Here is a 17,117-nt window from a genome sequence, read left to right as displayed (position 1 = left end):
ATTTTTAATTTCAAATCGTGTAAAACGACGTCGTTTCATCTCATTTGAAAACGACGTCGTTTCATCTCATTTGAAAACGACGTCGTTTCACTTAACGTCAACAATAAACGACGTCAAATATTTCTGTTAAATTTGTTGACGGCGTGCTAAATTGGCAAGTCAGCGAAAACATTGTTAATTAATTCTAAAGTCAATGAAAGTTTGGTGTTTTTTTGGCAAGCCCCAAAATTCATGTTTGTTTTGGCAATTCGTGTAAATTTGAGGTTTTTTTTGGCCGAATTTCCCTTGTTTAATACACATGTTTATGTTTTTTATCTCACTCACAAAGAAAAAATAACTGATTTGAAGGGTCTGATACAGTTAATCTCACAAATACCAAAAAATACCTATGGACTTTTGACAAGGTTTTTAGTTTTGGCGTCAGTTCTAAGACATGATTAGGAGGTCTAACTATTAGGTCCCGAAATATAGAACTATCTTAGGATAATCAAAAATAGAATTGTGCTACCATCCTTTATTTTAGTTATGTGCTGTATTTCATACTAAGAAAAAAAAACATATAACAGTCTGAAAAATGTAAGAGAAAAGGGGGGGAAAACAGAAACCGTCCGATTATAAATTGAACGATGAGAGATGAATGTTCTCTCGAGTGTGGCGAGTTGGTAGTGAGAGAGAAAATTAAAAACAATTAAAACAGAAGAAAAAATGTAAAAATTGTTTTTTTTTTTTTGTAAAATCTGGAAACAAAAAGAAAGAAGAAGATTTTTTTTCTTTTTGATAAGCAAAGAAAGAAGAAGATGAGAGAGAAGGAGACAGAGAATTAAATTAGAGGTGTACAGGGGAGAGACTGAGAGAGAGAGAGGGATTATTAAGGTTATGGCGGCGTTGCAGAGCGCGAGAAAGGTGATTAAACATCTCTCTGATCTCTCTTCTTCTTTCCCTTTCTCTCTGTGTGTTTTTTAAAAACTCTTTTTCCCCTTTTTTTAAATACTCACTCTTCTCTCGTACCGACAAACGAGCTCTGCCTTTACCAGACCCTTAAAAGCTACTCAACTTCAATACACTCCAAACTCAGAGAATGAATACTTCTACCTAAACCCTAGTAACCCTCTTACTCTCAATAGTCTCGAAGATCTAGAGGGAGAAAATTAAAAAAAAAAAAGAGAGAGAGAGAGAGAGAGAGATAGGATTTTTAGAGAGGATCTTTAGAGCGTGGTATAGTATATATGGATAGTGGTCGTGTTGCGAGTGAATGGCGGGGTTTTTCTCGTTAGGCGGTGGAGGAGGAGGCGGAGGGGGAGGAAACAGCCAAGAAGAACACCGGAATCCTCCTCCGCCTGTATCAGAGGCTTGGCTCTGGTACAGAAACCCTAACACAAACGCAAACGCCCCTTCCTCTTCAAACGCTGCTTTAGGCACACTTGAGCTATGGCAAAACCACAATCAGCAAGAAATCATGTTCCAGCATCAACAACATCAACAAAGGTTAGATCTTTACTCCTCAGCCGCTGGTTTAGGAGTCGGACCAAGCAACCATAGTCAATTCGATATCTCCGGCGAAACCTCAAACGCCGCCGCCGGGAGAGCAGCGGCGCTCATGATGATGCGGAGTGGCGGAAGCGGCGGAGGAGGAAACGGTGCGAGCTGTCAAGACTGTGGGAATCAGGCGAAGAAAGACTGTGCTCACGTTAGGTGTCGAACTTGCTGCAAGAGCCGTGGCTTCGACTGTCCTACGCACGTGAGGAGCACGTGGGTTCCTGCCGCAAAACGCCGTGAGAGACAACATCAGCTAGCCACGGTTCAGCCTCAAACGCACCAGCCACGCGGTGACAGCGGCGTACCCAAACGCCAACGTGAGAACTTACCAGCAACTTCTTCTGCTCTTGTCTGCACTCGCATACCTACCCACAACGCTTCAGGTATTATATATATCAGTGTGATGTTAATTATTTAAGGTCGTGAAATAATGATTCAAGAATCATTTTTTATAAAGATAAGTAACGATTCGGATCAGCCTAAAAGATCCAAATAAAACCCTATTTTGTTTATCAGTTTTATAAAATGAGTTTTTATATACGTATCTGTATATATATATATATATATACATATTTCATATTTGTGATATAGTTTTGTTTTTGTGAAAGTACTGTTTTGGAGTAAACTCTGACTATTTTAGATTGACAGGAACAAGCTGTTCTCATCGATCTTAAAATCTGTGTTCTTTCTCTAATTCTCTGCACCTTCTTTTCAGTGGCCTGTATATTCGATGAATAAATGAATATTAACGTTTTATTATATATATATATATATTATTTATTATATATAAGTATATAATAATATAACCAAACATCTGATTAATCTCTGAGAAAACACTGTTACTTTGTCTTTAATAAAAATCTAGGTTTAGAGGTTGGAGATTTCCCAACGGAGGTGTGCTCACCGGCAGTGTTTAGATGCGTGCGAGTGAGCTCTGTGGAAGATGGAGAAGAAGAGCTTGCTTACCAAACAGCCGTAAGCATCGGTGGTCACATCTTTAAAGGCGTTCTCTACGACAAGGGTCCTGGAAGTAGCGGCGGCTACAACGCAATCGCCACGGGTGAGAGCTCTTCTGGTGGCGGAGGAGGACACCAGCTGAATCTCATAACAGCTGGATCTGTGACTGTCGCAACGGCTTCTTCCTCCACTCCAAACGCCGGTCGTATAGGCAGCTCCTCCGCTGCGTCTTACAATGATCCATCCTCTCTTTATCCAACTCCGATTAACACTTTCATGGCCGGTACACAGTTCTTTCCTAACCCAAGATCATGATGTTATATGACATAATGCAGAATAACTCTTTTGAATTCTTAGAATAGAATTAGGGTTTTACAAGTCATGAATTGTTGGGTCCATATTACATAAAGATGTAAAAGGGGGAAAATTAGGAGGAAAGTGGATCTGTTTATGCTTCTTCTGGACACTCAAAGTCGTTGCAATTCTAGGGTTTTAAAAGGGAAATTTAACTAAATAATATCATCATCTTATTATAATGATTGTGTGAGGATATAGTGTTATTTAAATGTTGCCTGAATGGCTGAATCTTTGTTTCATTAATGTGTATGTTTCTTGATTGCGTAACACGTAACCTTAGAATCCGGAGATAATGTTTATCATCTTTATGTCACCTTCTGTGTCTTCTTCTAACCAAACCAATAGAAAATTTCGTTATATATGTTGCATATACTAGCTTTATCATTTAATTTCCTCAACCAATGTTTCAATTATGGCGACTATTATATGGTCTGCGTTGCCCATCCAAAGCATTTAATGATTTTCAATTTGTATTATTTAATTGGTTCGTTACTTACTATTACTACTAGTAATTGACATGTGATAGAATCAGAGAAAAGATTACTACATGGTAATTGTATGTTAGACGAGCGACATGTAGATCATGTGACATGAGAATGTACCTTGTTTAATCCTATTAACCATTCCTCAATCCGTCCATCATTCCTTTGATTACTAAAAAAAAGAAAAAATTAAGTTTAACTCTACAATTTTTTTTTTAATGTGTGACTTATAAAGTGTTGTTCAATGGTAAAATCGCTGGTTTCAAAAGTGTTGTTCAATGATCCGAGTGTATTTGTCACACAATTAAAAAATAATAATTTAATTTTATTAGAAAATATATTATTTGTTTCTAGTTAAAATGAACCAATTCTAACCTATAAGGCCATAATTGAATTTCATGTGTTTTTTTTTTTGACAAAAAAGAATTTCATGAGTTAATAATTCATTTTGTAAGAGTATAACAAATGTATGTTTTTATTCCGTATGAAAATTAAGTAAAGCTATTAATTACTTTGAAAAGGGAAGTTTTTATATATCTTTATTGTCCATACAAAAATAGCCACGCCCACAAGTTCATGTAACCTTACGTTGATATATACATGTTCTTTTATTGCATGCACAATGTATGTATACACTTCTACACATGATATGTCATACACTCACACAATAATATATATACGTATTACGTTTATATATAGAGAGAGATATTTCACAATAATTTTGAGTAAGCTTTCTTGAGCTATATATATCATGCACCTACTATGAATTGGAATGTCAAATGATATTTATTATGGGGAAGAATGGGTGCGGTATGATTTGTAACCTCATCTTGTTTTTTATGAGTTTTGTGGAGTTGGTGAAGCTAAATCCCAAATGCAATTCGGATTGCGTGATCGACCGATTTGGTCCATTCTGAAATAGTGCTGCCATCCAATCGGCCAACTCGTTCTGACTTTTACTCCGTGCCATATCCCACTTTTTCTTATATCCAACAAATTATCATATGTATAGTACATACCAGTGGCGGAACTAGGAAAATTTGTCAAGGGGGTCAAATTCATAATTACCATATATCATAGGGGTCAATTTACTAAATTTTACATTATTTCCCAGATTTCCAAAGAAATATACATGTAAATTTTTTTTATTCATAAACTCACATGGGTCAATTGACCCACATGCTAACAAGGTAGTTCCGCTACTGGTACATACACTGATCCACATGTATATCAGTATAATATTTCAAATCTATATTATTATTAAAACTAAAGTATTTTTTGGTACAGTTTGGAAACATGAATAACAGTATAAATGAAAATTGTTTGGAAACATGAATAACATTATAAAAAAAATGTATAATGTCTTTTTAGTAATTTCATTAATATAAATACATTAATTATCTTTCCATATTTCACTCATTTTAGCAATTTTATTAATTATATTACCTTAATAATGCATCACATCATTAATTATATTACCATAATAAGAATAGTGGAGATTTTTATTTATTAGTAATCAATATTAACTTTGTGCCAATTATAAAGAAAATGTAAAATAACTGGATTTTGTTTTACTAAAACATTTTTATAAATTTTAGTCTAATTATGTGGAAAATTATGTAGCCAAAAACATAATTCAAAGACATAATTTTTGAATAAAATAATAACTTAAATCAAAATAATAAAAAGTGTATTACATTTATTGTCATTTAATTTTCTACTCCATATAGTTATTATACTAAATAAAAAAAAACTCTTTCTATTTCACTTAATTTATCCAAACACATAGAAAAAACTCTTTTTATTAGTTTATAAAATCAGTTAGACATGAACATTGACTATCTATTTAGGTACAAGTTTTTTTTTGGGTATCGTTATTTTTTTTGTTTTGAAATTAAGTCCCACTAGAATATTATAAATTTATGTGTGGATTTTGAATTGGGTCATTCTGGGTCTGGATAAGTTGTAATGCTTTTATATGTATAGTCCGTGTCATGTCATGTATTCGGAAAAGATTTATATTCTTTCTATTTCATAATATAAATAATTTTTGAAGTTTTTAAAAATATAAATAATTTTAATATTTTACTTTAATGTACTTTTTGTACTTGGAAATTAATTATGTATGATTTTTATTATAATTTGAATTTTTAAACAGTAACAAGTTTTAATATTAGTATTTTTACATCTTAAAATACATGGAGTATTATTTTTTGAAGAAATTCCAAGGCCTAAATTCTAAAATTTATTATCGTCCAGACATTTATTAATCATAAAATTACTGGTTTCACCCTACATAAAATAAAATCAAGATCGAAGTGAGTCAACTGGATTTCACTGACCCAAAAACATACGACATGTGTTGCACCGAATTGACATTTACGTAATCATCATCATCTTATTTTTTTTCATTAGCTCGACATTGATATCCAAGATATGATACATATTACTACGATTTACGAACGCTAAGGTCCCCAACACTATTTTAAACGGGTGTTTATCAAAACCAACCTATATTTTCAAGTCAAATCCAAAACAAACCCCTTTTTTTTTGTTCATACTATTCATCAATAAAATTTCCATACTATCCTTATGTTTTTGAATTATTCACAAAATTGCCATTTTTATTTATTTTTTTATTAATTTCGAAATTAACAAAAAACCAAATACACCCTAACCATTTCTTCTTATTTACAAAAATGCCATCATCATCAATTTTTCCAACCACCATGAACCACCATTTTTGAGCTCTAAAGCTCTAGAATTCAATTTTCAACCACTTTTTTTTCTCATTCTAACCCAAAAAACTTCATTTCCTCTCATTTCCACTACATTTCCATCTAAAAAACTCTCATAACTATCATTTTCATAATCACAAACTTCATATTTTCGAGTTTCTTCATTAGTGAATCGTTAAAGATGCTTCTTTTTGCTCATATTTGGAGTTTGGACGGTTGAAAAGGTTGGAAACGAGCTTTACACATGAAAAAGGTAACTATTTACATGGTTTTCGTTCTTTTTTCAGATCTGTGTCGCGACGGTAGACTGTTTTGTATGTCTACGCCTCCGTGGAGACTTACGATGCAGTCTATTTGTCAACGCACGGGTTAGTTTTGCAATTGACCAGACAAATTTTTTTTCTAACGCAGACTTTCCCAGTAGTCTCCGTCTTTACCTTTGACAACAAAAATAAAACTTTCGGTAGACTTACTAAGACGTCTACCTAAAAGAGGTTAGTTTTTCATTTGACCGAACTTTTGACTTTTCAAAATAGACTTCAACGGAACTCTACAGAATGTAGACTGCCACTGAAGTCTATAAAAGGTCAGTTTTGCATTTGACCAAAACTTTGACTTCGTGGAATAGGTTAGTTTTGTGTTTGACCAAAAAGTTTAAAAAGCAATCAAAAATTTATTAAATTGTAGACTTTATATGCAGTCTTCTTATCTTAAAAAAAAAAATGTAGACTGCGTATAAAGTCTACTTTTTTATTTTGGTCAAATGCAAAACCAGCCCGTCGGATTTAAGAGTAGACTTCACAAGACGTCTACACACCCGTAGACGTTCATTTCATTCTACTGATTTAAGTCAAACTTGGTCAATTGCAAAACTAACCTCTTTCAAAAAAATTCAAACATGTAGACTGCATATGAAGTCTAGTTCTGAAAGTCAAATCTTGGATGAATTCTGGTCAATTACAAAAAGTAACCTTTTTAAATTGTAGACCGAAAAGAAAGTCTACATGTACAAAATCACAACTTTTATTCAACTATAGAAAGCAACCCGTAAAATGGTCAATTGCAAAAACCAACCCAAAGAGTAGACCTATTTGGCAGTCTACGTCTGTAAACTGAAAAGAACGTCTACATCTTCAGAGACTGAATATTAAGTTTGCATAGAAAAATCTATAAAAATGTGAATTTGTGTATTATTCATTAAATTTTTTCTAGATTTTTTGTTTGACAGTGTGTGTTAGTTAATCCTAATGGGTTTGAGTGATTTTGAAAAGATTTTTTTTAATAATTATGAAGGTATAATTCATTTGATTTGACAATGTTGTTAGCTAATAATTGTAGACGTATTTGTAAGTCTTCGTTTATAGTTTTGCTAGTAAGGCTGAGCTTGTTTCAAAGCTGAAGTCGGTGACTGTGGAATATAAATTTACATTCTCAGCATATAAGACAACGAAAACTCTGTATGTGGCTAAGTGTCGTGTTCAAGGATGTGGTTGGAAACTTAGAGCGAGTGTGAAGCATGGGCCAAAGACATTTTAGATGACAAAATATTCGAAAAGGATGAAAAATCGGAAAGGTTGAAGAATGTTCATTATGCATGATGGTTGTACACATGGTAAACTTCTTGAAATGACACAAGAAAATTATGATCTGGACAACAAAATTGAGAAGATGGTGCTAACCTATTTCTTACCAAACATCATTTAAAACAAATGACCCCGAATAGGAAAATACTCCTCTTATGCCTGTCACGAATAATCGACAAGTACGGAACTTGATCGAGTTATCTAAGACACACTTTGTACGTCTTTGTGTATCAAGCCTACGCCAAATACACTAAAAATTTTTGGATTGACTATATGTTAGATAATAAGTGTAGACGTTTTTGTAAATCTACAAATGTAGACTGCAGTTGAAGTCTACGTCGTAAATTCTATTAAAAGTGTATTTGTGTATTATTCATCATATTTTTTCATGATTTAATTATTTTACAGTGTACGTTAGTAAAATTTTAATGGTCTTGGATGAATTTCACAATTTAATATGTTATAATTATACACTTGATACTTATTGCAAATTGTTTTGATTAGTGTTATTCTTGAAAATTTTTGGGAAAATTTTGTATAGATTTTCTTCTTCTCACATGTGTGTTAGTTATTATTTTAGCTTATGGTGGTTTTACTTGTTTGGTTGGTTAGATCTTGTGAAAAAATTGATATCTAACAAAAAATTAATAATATCATACAAGTGAAAACAACTAAAAATGAATACAATGTTTATAGATTATGCATTAAAAAATTATTTAAAAATTAATATTTTATTATGAAAGTTATTACAGAGCAATATATTAAAAAGTATTCTTGAGTATGTTTGATTTTTCATAATCTTGATGCTTCAAATAAAGTCTTGGAAAAAGTACCTGCAAAATAAGATAGAGTTATGAGAAAAACATAAGATAAAAAATAAAATCATATTTTAGTAGACTTTTTATTAAGTCTACGTAAAGTTATTGTTTAGTAGACTTTAGTTGAAGTCTACACTAATGAAAAATTTTCATATCTAAAAGTGTGCATTTAGAAAATTTGAAAATACTTTGTTCTGGAAAATATTTCAAAAATGGTTTTTTGTCATCCTTGTAACAAAGCAAAAAGATAATGTATGAATCTATAAATTTAGTTCATTATAAACACAAAATATCTTATAATGAATATATGGAAAGCTTACATTTTTGGGAAGATGATTTGAAAACATTAGAAGAGAATACCTGCAAAATAAAATAAAATTATGAAAATAAGATAAAAACTAAAATCATATTTGAGTAAACTTCTAATGAAATATGCTTAAAAGTTAAGGGTAGTAGACTTCATTTGAAGTCTACCAGCCGTAAGTTTTAAGTAGATTTCAAATGAAGTCTACTCTATAAAAAAAATAGATCTGAAAAATAAATACATTAAAAATATGAAATAAGTTTAAATCTAAAAAACTTTTAAAAATATGATTTAATAGACAAAATAGTTATAAATTAAAGACATATTAATATGAATTTTAATATGTAACTTTATTTGAATATAAATACTAGAACACATATTTTAAATCTATAGATGTAAACCTTACATTTCTAGGAGGAGAAGAGAACAACTATGGAAGAAAATACCTGCAAAATAAGATAAAATTATTAAAAAAACATAGAAAAAAAAATTAAAGTCATATTTTTGTAGACTTCCAATGAAGTCTGCTTAAACTTTGTGGTTTAGTAAACTTCATATGAAGTCTGCACGCTTTAATAAACTTCTTTAGAAGTCTACACTGTCTAATAATTTTCAGATCTGAAAAAATTTATATATTTTGAAATGTGAAAATAATTTTAAATCTGAAAATACTTTACATAATAAAATTTATAAGGTAAACTAGTAGCAAATTAATGTAGAGAGCTTGATCTATAAATTTATTTGAATATAAACATGTAAATACATATTTAAAATCTATTAATCTAAAACTTACATTTTTAGAGGAGATGATGAAATCCATGAGTGATAATACCTACCAAAAAAAGATAATATTGTGAGAAATAAACATAAAAATACACATTTAAAATCTATAGATCTAAAACTTACATTTTTTAAAGGAGAAGATGAAAACCATGAATCATAATATCTAAAATGACAAGATAATATTGTGAGAAAGACTTGAAAAAATTTTAGAGAGAAAGAAGATAATGAGAGAGATTTAGAAACAATTGAGAGAATTTTAGAGAGAAGAGAGAAAGTTTTAGAGAGAAGGGAGAGAGTTTTAAAAACTTGTGCAACCACTTTAGAGAGAGATTGTATAAATTTTGTTTATATAGGGAGACAAAAATGTAACTAGGTTAAAATTTACGATACTGTAGACTTCGTTTGAAGTCTACTAAAATTAAAATTTTGGAGTAGATCTTACCTTAACATAGTAGACCTTTTTGGAAGTCTACTATAATAATTTAATTATTGTTGTTTATTCTTTATTATTTTAATAATTTTAATATATGATTTATTAAATTTATTTTTTTATTTTTTAATAGTTATAGTATATGATTTCACTTTTTTATTCGTAAGGAACTTAACTTAGTTTAAATATAATGATTTTTTGTAAAACAAATTGAAAAATATAGACTGAAAAAGACGTCTTCAGATAAATAGACTTTATTGTAGGTCTACGAAACCCTAAACCACAAATCTCAAACCCTAAATGTTTTGCTTGATAATCAAAAAGTCTCATTTATACAAAATATAAACTACTAAACATTAATATGCAGATTTAAGTTAATAAAACAAAAAAAAAATCTAAAATCTAACCCTTTGAAATCAACTACTAAAAGACATAACATGTTAGAACCTTTTGTTTGTAAACTATGAACATAGTCTAACACATGATAACCAAATTAGTATATATTCTTCAAAATTGTTCGATTATATGAAATTTTAATTTATTTACTTCATATTATCCATTATATTGGTGATTAGTTAAAAATATCACAATAATTATTTTTATACATTTTTAAAATTAAATTATTAGATCAAATTAGAGTGTAGACTACAAAACAAGTATATAAAGTAGACTTCGTAGGAAGTCTATATATATGTAGACTTCTTTTATTACGTGTAGACTTCCAAAGGATAGAAACGTAAAATACATTTCTGTTTTTTGTTTGGTCATAAGGGTTAAATAGTACTTTCACTACTCCTTTTGATTGGTTTTGCATTTGACTGAAAGTGGGGTATACTTTTACATTTGACTTGAATATTTGGGTTGGTTTTAGCAAATGTCCCATTTTAAACAGTACATTTTATCAGAGCAGCTTCAACCATGAAATATGTGAAGGAGTTTCTAAGAAAATAATGTAATAAAAATAAATGAAAAAATAAAAATTAATTGGATAGTGTTAGAATCGATCCTTAAGAGGTTTAGAACCTTTTTAAAATCTTATGAATATGACACATGTCACTTTGTAGTTGGTCAACATTAAAAGCACCTATACTTTAAATTTTAAATATATACTTCATATGATATTTAAAATATTTTAACATTTTTATAAATCTTAAAATAAAATTATCTATATGTAACAAGATCCATTATTCATAGATTAAAATTATATATTAATACAAATTTAAATTGAAATGATTGAAGTTCAATACAATAATAGTATAATAGATTTTTAATTAATATAATAGTACCAAAAGCTATAAATTTCAAAATTATAAAATATTACTAAGATTTGAGACATAAAAATAATTAGTGTAATTATTATTTTTTCTCTATATATAGCCTTCATATTTAGCTTATAAAATCTCATAACATTGTGTATCTCTTTCTTTCTTTTCGTTTTCTTAGGTTTTATTTTTAGAAGTTGTTATGTGATTTATGTTTGTTTGTGTTATTTAAAATATTATAACTCTTTTATTATATTTAAGTTTAAGATAAGTTTTTAAAATATTTGTCCTAAACTAAATTACTAAATAAAATAAAATAAAACTATTATTATAATGATAAGAAACTTAATGGATATCTACCAATGGAGCTGAAAAATTTGGTATAGTTTCTTAACTTAATTTCTACTTAAAATAATAATATTATATTAGTAATATATACTTAATGAGTATCTTACCATGAAGTTTGCTCTTAGAGGTAGACATGACTCAAATATTTAGGTTTTTATCAGTATTCGTGATCCAATATATTTCGTCCGAATAATTAATTATCTGATTTGATCCTCTATGCACTGACATTGATATTCAATGTCCATATATTTATTTTTTTTATATTTTTAATTTGAAATTTGGTTCGATACGTAAGAAAATAAAAATAAAAAGTATTAAAAAACTAAAATAATTTAAATAATAATATTTTGTTACAAATTTATTTTTCAGAAAACTCTACTAACTAAAATAATCCATTTAATAATAAGATATTGCAAAATTTTAATATATATATAATAATTATATATATAAGTATTTAAATATATGTATATATATATATGCATATAAGAGATCAGACAGGATATTCATTCCTAAAGATATTAGTATTTGTTAATTGTTTTATTTTTTACGGATATTGCATATTAGTATTTGCATTGTTTTGTAAATTATGGATATTCAAAATTTTGGTTCGAATAAAAAAAGATAACAAGTTGAATCAAAATTTACATATATTGTGGATACATTTTATTAGAATTCCAAACCAACATTACAATAAACCATTTTGATTTGCGAGAAAAAATTATTGAAATTGGGAATGTATTAAATTATAGTAAATTAAAGCATTTACTCATAGATTTAACTCACAAAGTCACAGACACTCAAGAAAGTGAATCAAGAAACACAACTCAATCACTGTCGAACCTTTCTAAACTACTTCTCTTATACAACAATTTTAACATTTAGTCAAAAACAAAAAACAAGTTATACACAACAACCCCAACTTAATTAACAATAAACTAAATATAAGCCCTACACAAACAGAATGTAAACCAAATACTCACTGATTTTCTTAAAATACAGCCCGAATCAGTTCAAAGGACAAACCAAACGAATGTTTATGACATAATAATTTGACGAATATATTTTTATTTAGATATTTTTGTTATTGTTTATAAGAAAATAATATTTCTAATTTTTGTACAATAATAATTTTATAAAAATGTACCATTGTTTATAGAACATTTATTAACAAATATATAAAAATTATATCGTTAGATAATTATAATTTACATTTGAAATTCTGTATTAGTGAATGATTTTAATTAAAAAAAATTATCGATATAGTTAAATGTTTATATAAACATTGACTAACATTGCTATTTCATAAGTTACCTAACTTACCTTCATCAATTAATAATAAAATTTGAATTAGTTTATGAAAGTATAATGCTATTTATATTGTAAATATGTATAATAAAAACTATAAAATATGTTATTAGAATTTTACTTAGGGCATCTTAAATGGACCAGCACTGAATATAATCAAAACTGAAACACAACCATATATTAACCTATGTGTATGTTACTATAATTCTAGAACTAAAACCAAACTTCAAAAGTAAACGTCGGCCACTAAGAAATCTATTCTATTAAAAGGGAAGTATTTTTGAAAAATCTACTTATACAAAGTTAATGCACCCTTTCATTTTTAGTCCAACCTATTATATATAACTAGATATTATAACTGAACTCCTATTATATAGCAACCAAATAATATTTTCCAACATTTAGAAATATATTGTAATCTCTCTTTTAATTCTAACATTTTTTTGGATCCACTTTTTTATCTACATATAATACCAAACGTAATTGACCTTTATAGGATCTACAACTTATAACATCTACCGTTAACTAACGTGCTATACCAATATCAACACTATTAACAAAACAAATTATATCAGACATTGTGGACAATATAGAAGGTTTCATATTGTGTTATTAGATTATATATTTGGGACTGCAATACTAAATAAAAAAAATATGCTAAATAAATCTTAAGTCTTATCAACTCAACAAATAAAAATATTATAAAATGCACACCAAATATAACGAGAGAGAGTAAAGTTTAATATTTGGGTCTTCGGGCCGAGTTGGATCGATTCTTTTTATGTCCTAGACATTTAAACCAACTAGATATTTGAAAATTTCAGTTCGGATTCGGGTTGGTTCCGGATCGGTTCAGATTCGTAATTCAAATAACTATAATTTTTGGTTACATGACGGGTTTGACCGATTTGAATATTTAAAACCCGAAAAGATTTGAAATACCCGAAAATACAAAAATCCCTGAAACATGAAATTTTTTGAAAACTCAAACAAAACTCTTAAAAGTTCAAATAATTTATATAACCCAAAACTTTACCCAAAATATAAACTAAAAAACAGAAAATATCCAAAATTTTACGGCTGTCAAAAAAAAAAAATCCAAAATTTTATTTGAATACCTGAAATATATAAGTAAATTCTGATAGCATCACCTTTTAACTTAAAATATCCATAATACCAATCTTAAATATCCAGATATGCCTAATATACACAAAACAATTGGGTACTTTGTTTAGCCGATCGAGTCTCAGATAAAACTCGGACCTAACCGAGACCCGCGGGTTCAAAAGTATACCCAATAAGTACTTTGTTTTAGAAATTGACCAAACTGAATATATATTTTTGGATCAGTTTTGGTTCAATTTTTTGGGTTCGGATAAAGTACATATGCCTAATAGAAATTTACATAAAAATGTACATAGAGAATCTCAAATAAGCTAATTAAATCTAAATAAATATCTTTCTTTGATATAATACGACTCTGTAACGTAATAATGTAAAACAATCTCAAAATGATAATTCATATCAAATTGTGTTTTTTCTTTATAATCCAAAAATCTAGTTATCAACTTAAATTCTCACAAGTTGTATTTAGTTAACGACGTTTCAACAGATTGTGACGCTGACCAAAGCTCTTTCTATATAATTATGCGTTTCAGTTTCAATAGTAACTAGGTGACCGGCCCGCACCCTGTGCGGGCATAAGAACATGACCGGCCCGTACCCTGTGTTCCTTTTCGGTTCGTATCTCACGAGAGAGAACACAGTAACGTCAGTATGAAGAGGCAGATATTGTGTGTAACAAAATATTTTGTGTGTTTACGAAGATACTTTCATTCAAAAAAATGGAATAAATAGTGTATAGTTTTAGAAGTAACAGATTTTATATTATCATTAATTAGAATTGTATTGTATATGTTTCGCAATTCTTTATTTTAGGTGAATTATATTATTTTTTCATAAATAATAAACAAACATTTATGTAGACATATTACAAGAAAATATAATAAAAATCAAAATATTATCCATAAATAATATAAATTATGAAGTACATTTCTCGATAAAGAAAGCAAATTCAATTAGAAACTTTCAAAAAATTATATAAATTTTGTAAGTAATTTGACGGGTTAACATTATTTGATAGATTTATAAATTTCTAAATTTTATTGAACATGAAATAATATTAAATTGACATACCGTCATCGTTCTCCTAACTCATCACAACCCATCTAGCAAATACAAAAAATAAATAATTGTAACAGTTTATTTATTTTAAAATTTGTATTTGAAAAAAAAAGTAGATTAAAATTACGTACCGTGACTACGGAATATTCTGAAAAACTTGTTTGTAGACAACATTCAATATTTTTGTCTGCGGCTTCCCTTCTTTACCAGTTATTAGGATTTTTAATCCAGATCTCGACTTAACTCTTGAAAGTGCAACTTTGCCTTGCATTTTGTAAGCATTTTATAAATTATTTTAAAATTATTATAACTTTATTCTTTAAACAATGATAAATAATTTAAAAATAATATTAATAAACATTTTTGGATTTTGTAATATTTAAAATAGCTATTATATAATTATATTCGAACACAATTCATCAAGTAGAGTATAAAACTATTATAATTATCTTATATAAAATTTCGTTCATTGTATTTTATAGTTTATAAATATTAAAAGTAATAAATAAAACATTATTAATCTTTCTATAATTTCGAGAATTAGTATCCATAAATTGTTATTTGTAATATTCGTTAGATTATATGGCAAGTGATGTTAAATGATTTTAGACTTATCTTAAATTTTTAGATCTAAATTAAATAAATAAAAATTAAAAACAATCGACCAATCAAATTATAACAATTTCTTGAAACTTCACCTATGAACTCCAATCTGCGATAGATCAGTCCACGAGATTCACAATAAAAATCTAAATTCCTTACAGGTTGGGGTTACTTAAACGTATATTTGTCAATTTGACATATATGCACCATGTTGGTACGTTGACCATGATTATTGGTGAAACTAATATCCGGTCTAATAAAAAAAGGTAGTTGGTTCGATTATTAATTTTCTAGGTTGTTTGACTGCTTTGAAAATGACCTCATGAATTAAATAAAAAATGCATAATGCTAGCTTACTTATAAGATAGTATATTCAACAAAAAAGTGATATAAGATAGTATTACTAAATGATACTATGTAATACTTTCCCCGGACTATATTCAAAAAAAAAAAAAGAGAAAGTACTAAAGAACCTCTTCAATAACTGCTTTAACTTGACGAAGCTTCTCAGCATGTTCAAGATCTTCTGGATCACTATCACTCTCATGACCTGGTCTACATATAAAAAAAGGAAGACCATATTGTCGTTACCAGTATTCAACACATGGAAAGGATAGATCAGACATGCTTTTTAGAGACAAGACACAAAGAGTTGAGTTCATGGTTCTACCTTGTACGGGGAACTAACATTCTTGTTGCATCTAATAGGTCTTGCAACTGGACTGCACTTTTTAGTTTTGTCTACAAAAAGAAAAAAATATATATAAAATGAATCAAGGCTCTGATAAAAGATGGATGATAGAAAAGCTGGAGCCTCTCGCACCTCAGCTCTTGGCTTTCCACCATTGTACTTCAGCATCAGGTTTAACAGTTTCTCCTCTGTAACATTTAGTTTCACCTTCTGTTTTGGAGTTCGATCGCCACTGTCATGTAATAACAAAATTTTAACAGATAGAAATATAGAAGAGATAAATGTGATTTATATGCTAAGAAAACATACTATCGAATAACATTAATGACACAACGTAGCTCTTGTGAGTTCCCATTGCCTTGGCGGGTTAGTCCTTTATTAGGCTGTACATGTTTATTGAACTTCCAAGGCAAAGTGGGTGGCAGAGACGATGAAAGATGAGGAGCCTTTGCGTCTAAACACATTTTTCTTAGCACACAAGCATCATCGTCGTAATACCTTAATAGTATGAGAGGAGAGATTTGTGAATAATACTTTAAAAAATAAAAAGATAATGTTTGTATTTTAAGACCTTGGGTGTCTCCTATATATATACAGTCGATTTATTTCTCATATTAATGACACACAATATTTTGCACAATAAATAATGAAATCGTTTAAAGAACGATATTAAATGTGTATTGTCAAAAAATGATTTGGATATGATATGATTTTAACTTGCGCAAGTAATCCATAT

General features: G+C 28.8%; 1 protein-coding gene across 1 annotated transcript; it reads left to right on the top strand.

Moving 5' to 3' along the window:
- Window positions 1-224: 224 nt before the first annotated feature.
- Window positions 225-14,014, top strand: LOC103872632 (protein SHI RELATED SEQUENCE 1). Its single transcript, XM_009151068.2, has 3 exons — window positions 225-1,919; window positions 2,402-5,825; window positions 10,881-14,014. The coding sequence occupies exons 1-2, from the start codon at window positions 1,253-1,255 to the stop codon at window positions 2,806-2,808; spliced, it is 1,074 nt and encodes a 357-aa protein (XP_009149316.1). The 5' UTR covers window positions 225-1,252; the 3' UTR covers window positions 2,809-5,825; window positions 10,881-14,014.
- The last annotated feature ends 3,103 nt before the right edge of the window (window positions 14,015-17,117 follow it).

The sequence above is a fragment of the Brassica rapa genome, chromosome A01 (genome assembly GCF_000309985.2).
Source record: "Brassica rapa cultivar Chiifu-401-42 chromosome A01, CAAS_Brap_v3.01, whole genome shotgun sequence".
Lineage (NCBI taxonomy): Eukaryota > Viridiplantae > Streptophyta > Magnoliopsida > Brassicales > Brassicaceae > Brassica > Brassica rapa.
The sequence above is the reverse complement of the archived record's forward strand: the minus strand, read 5'-3'. Positions and strand labels throughout refer to the sequence as shown.

Coding starts and splice junctions, on each gene's coding strand:
- LOC103872632 (XM_009151068.2), top strand. CDS start 1,253: ATGGCGGGGTTTTTCTCGTTAGGCGGTGGAGGAGGAGGCGGAGGGGGA. Junction 1,920..2,401: donor ACCTACCCACAACGCTTCAG/GTATTATATATA, acceptor ATAAAAATCTAG/GTTTAGAGGTTGGAGATTTC.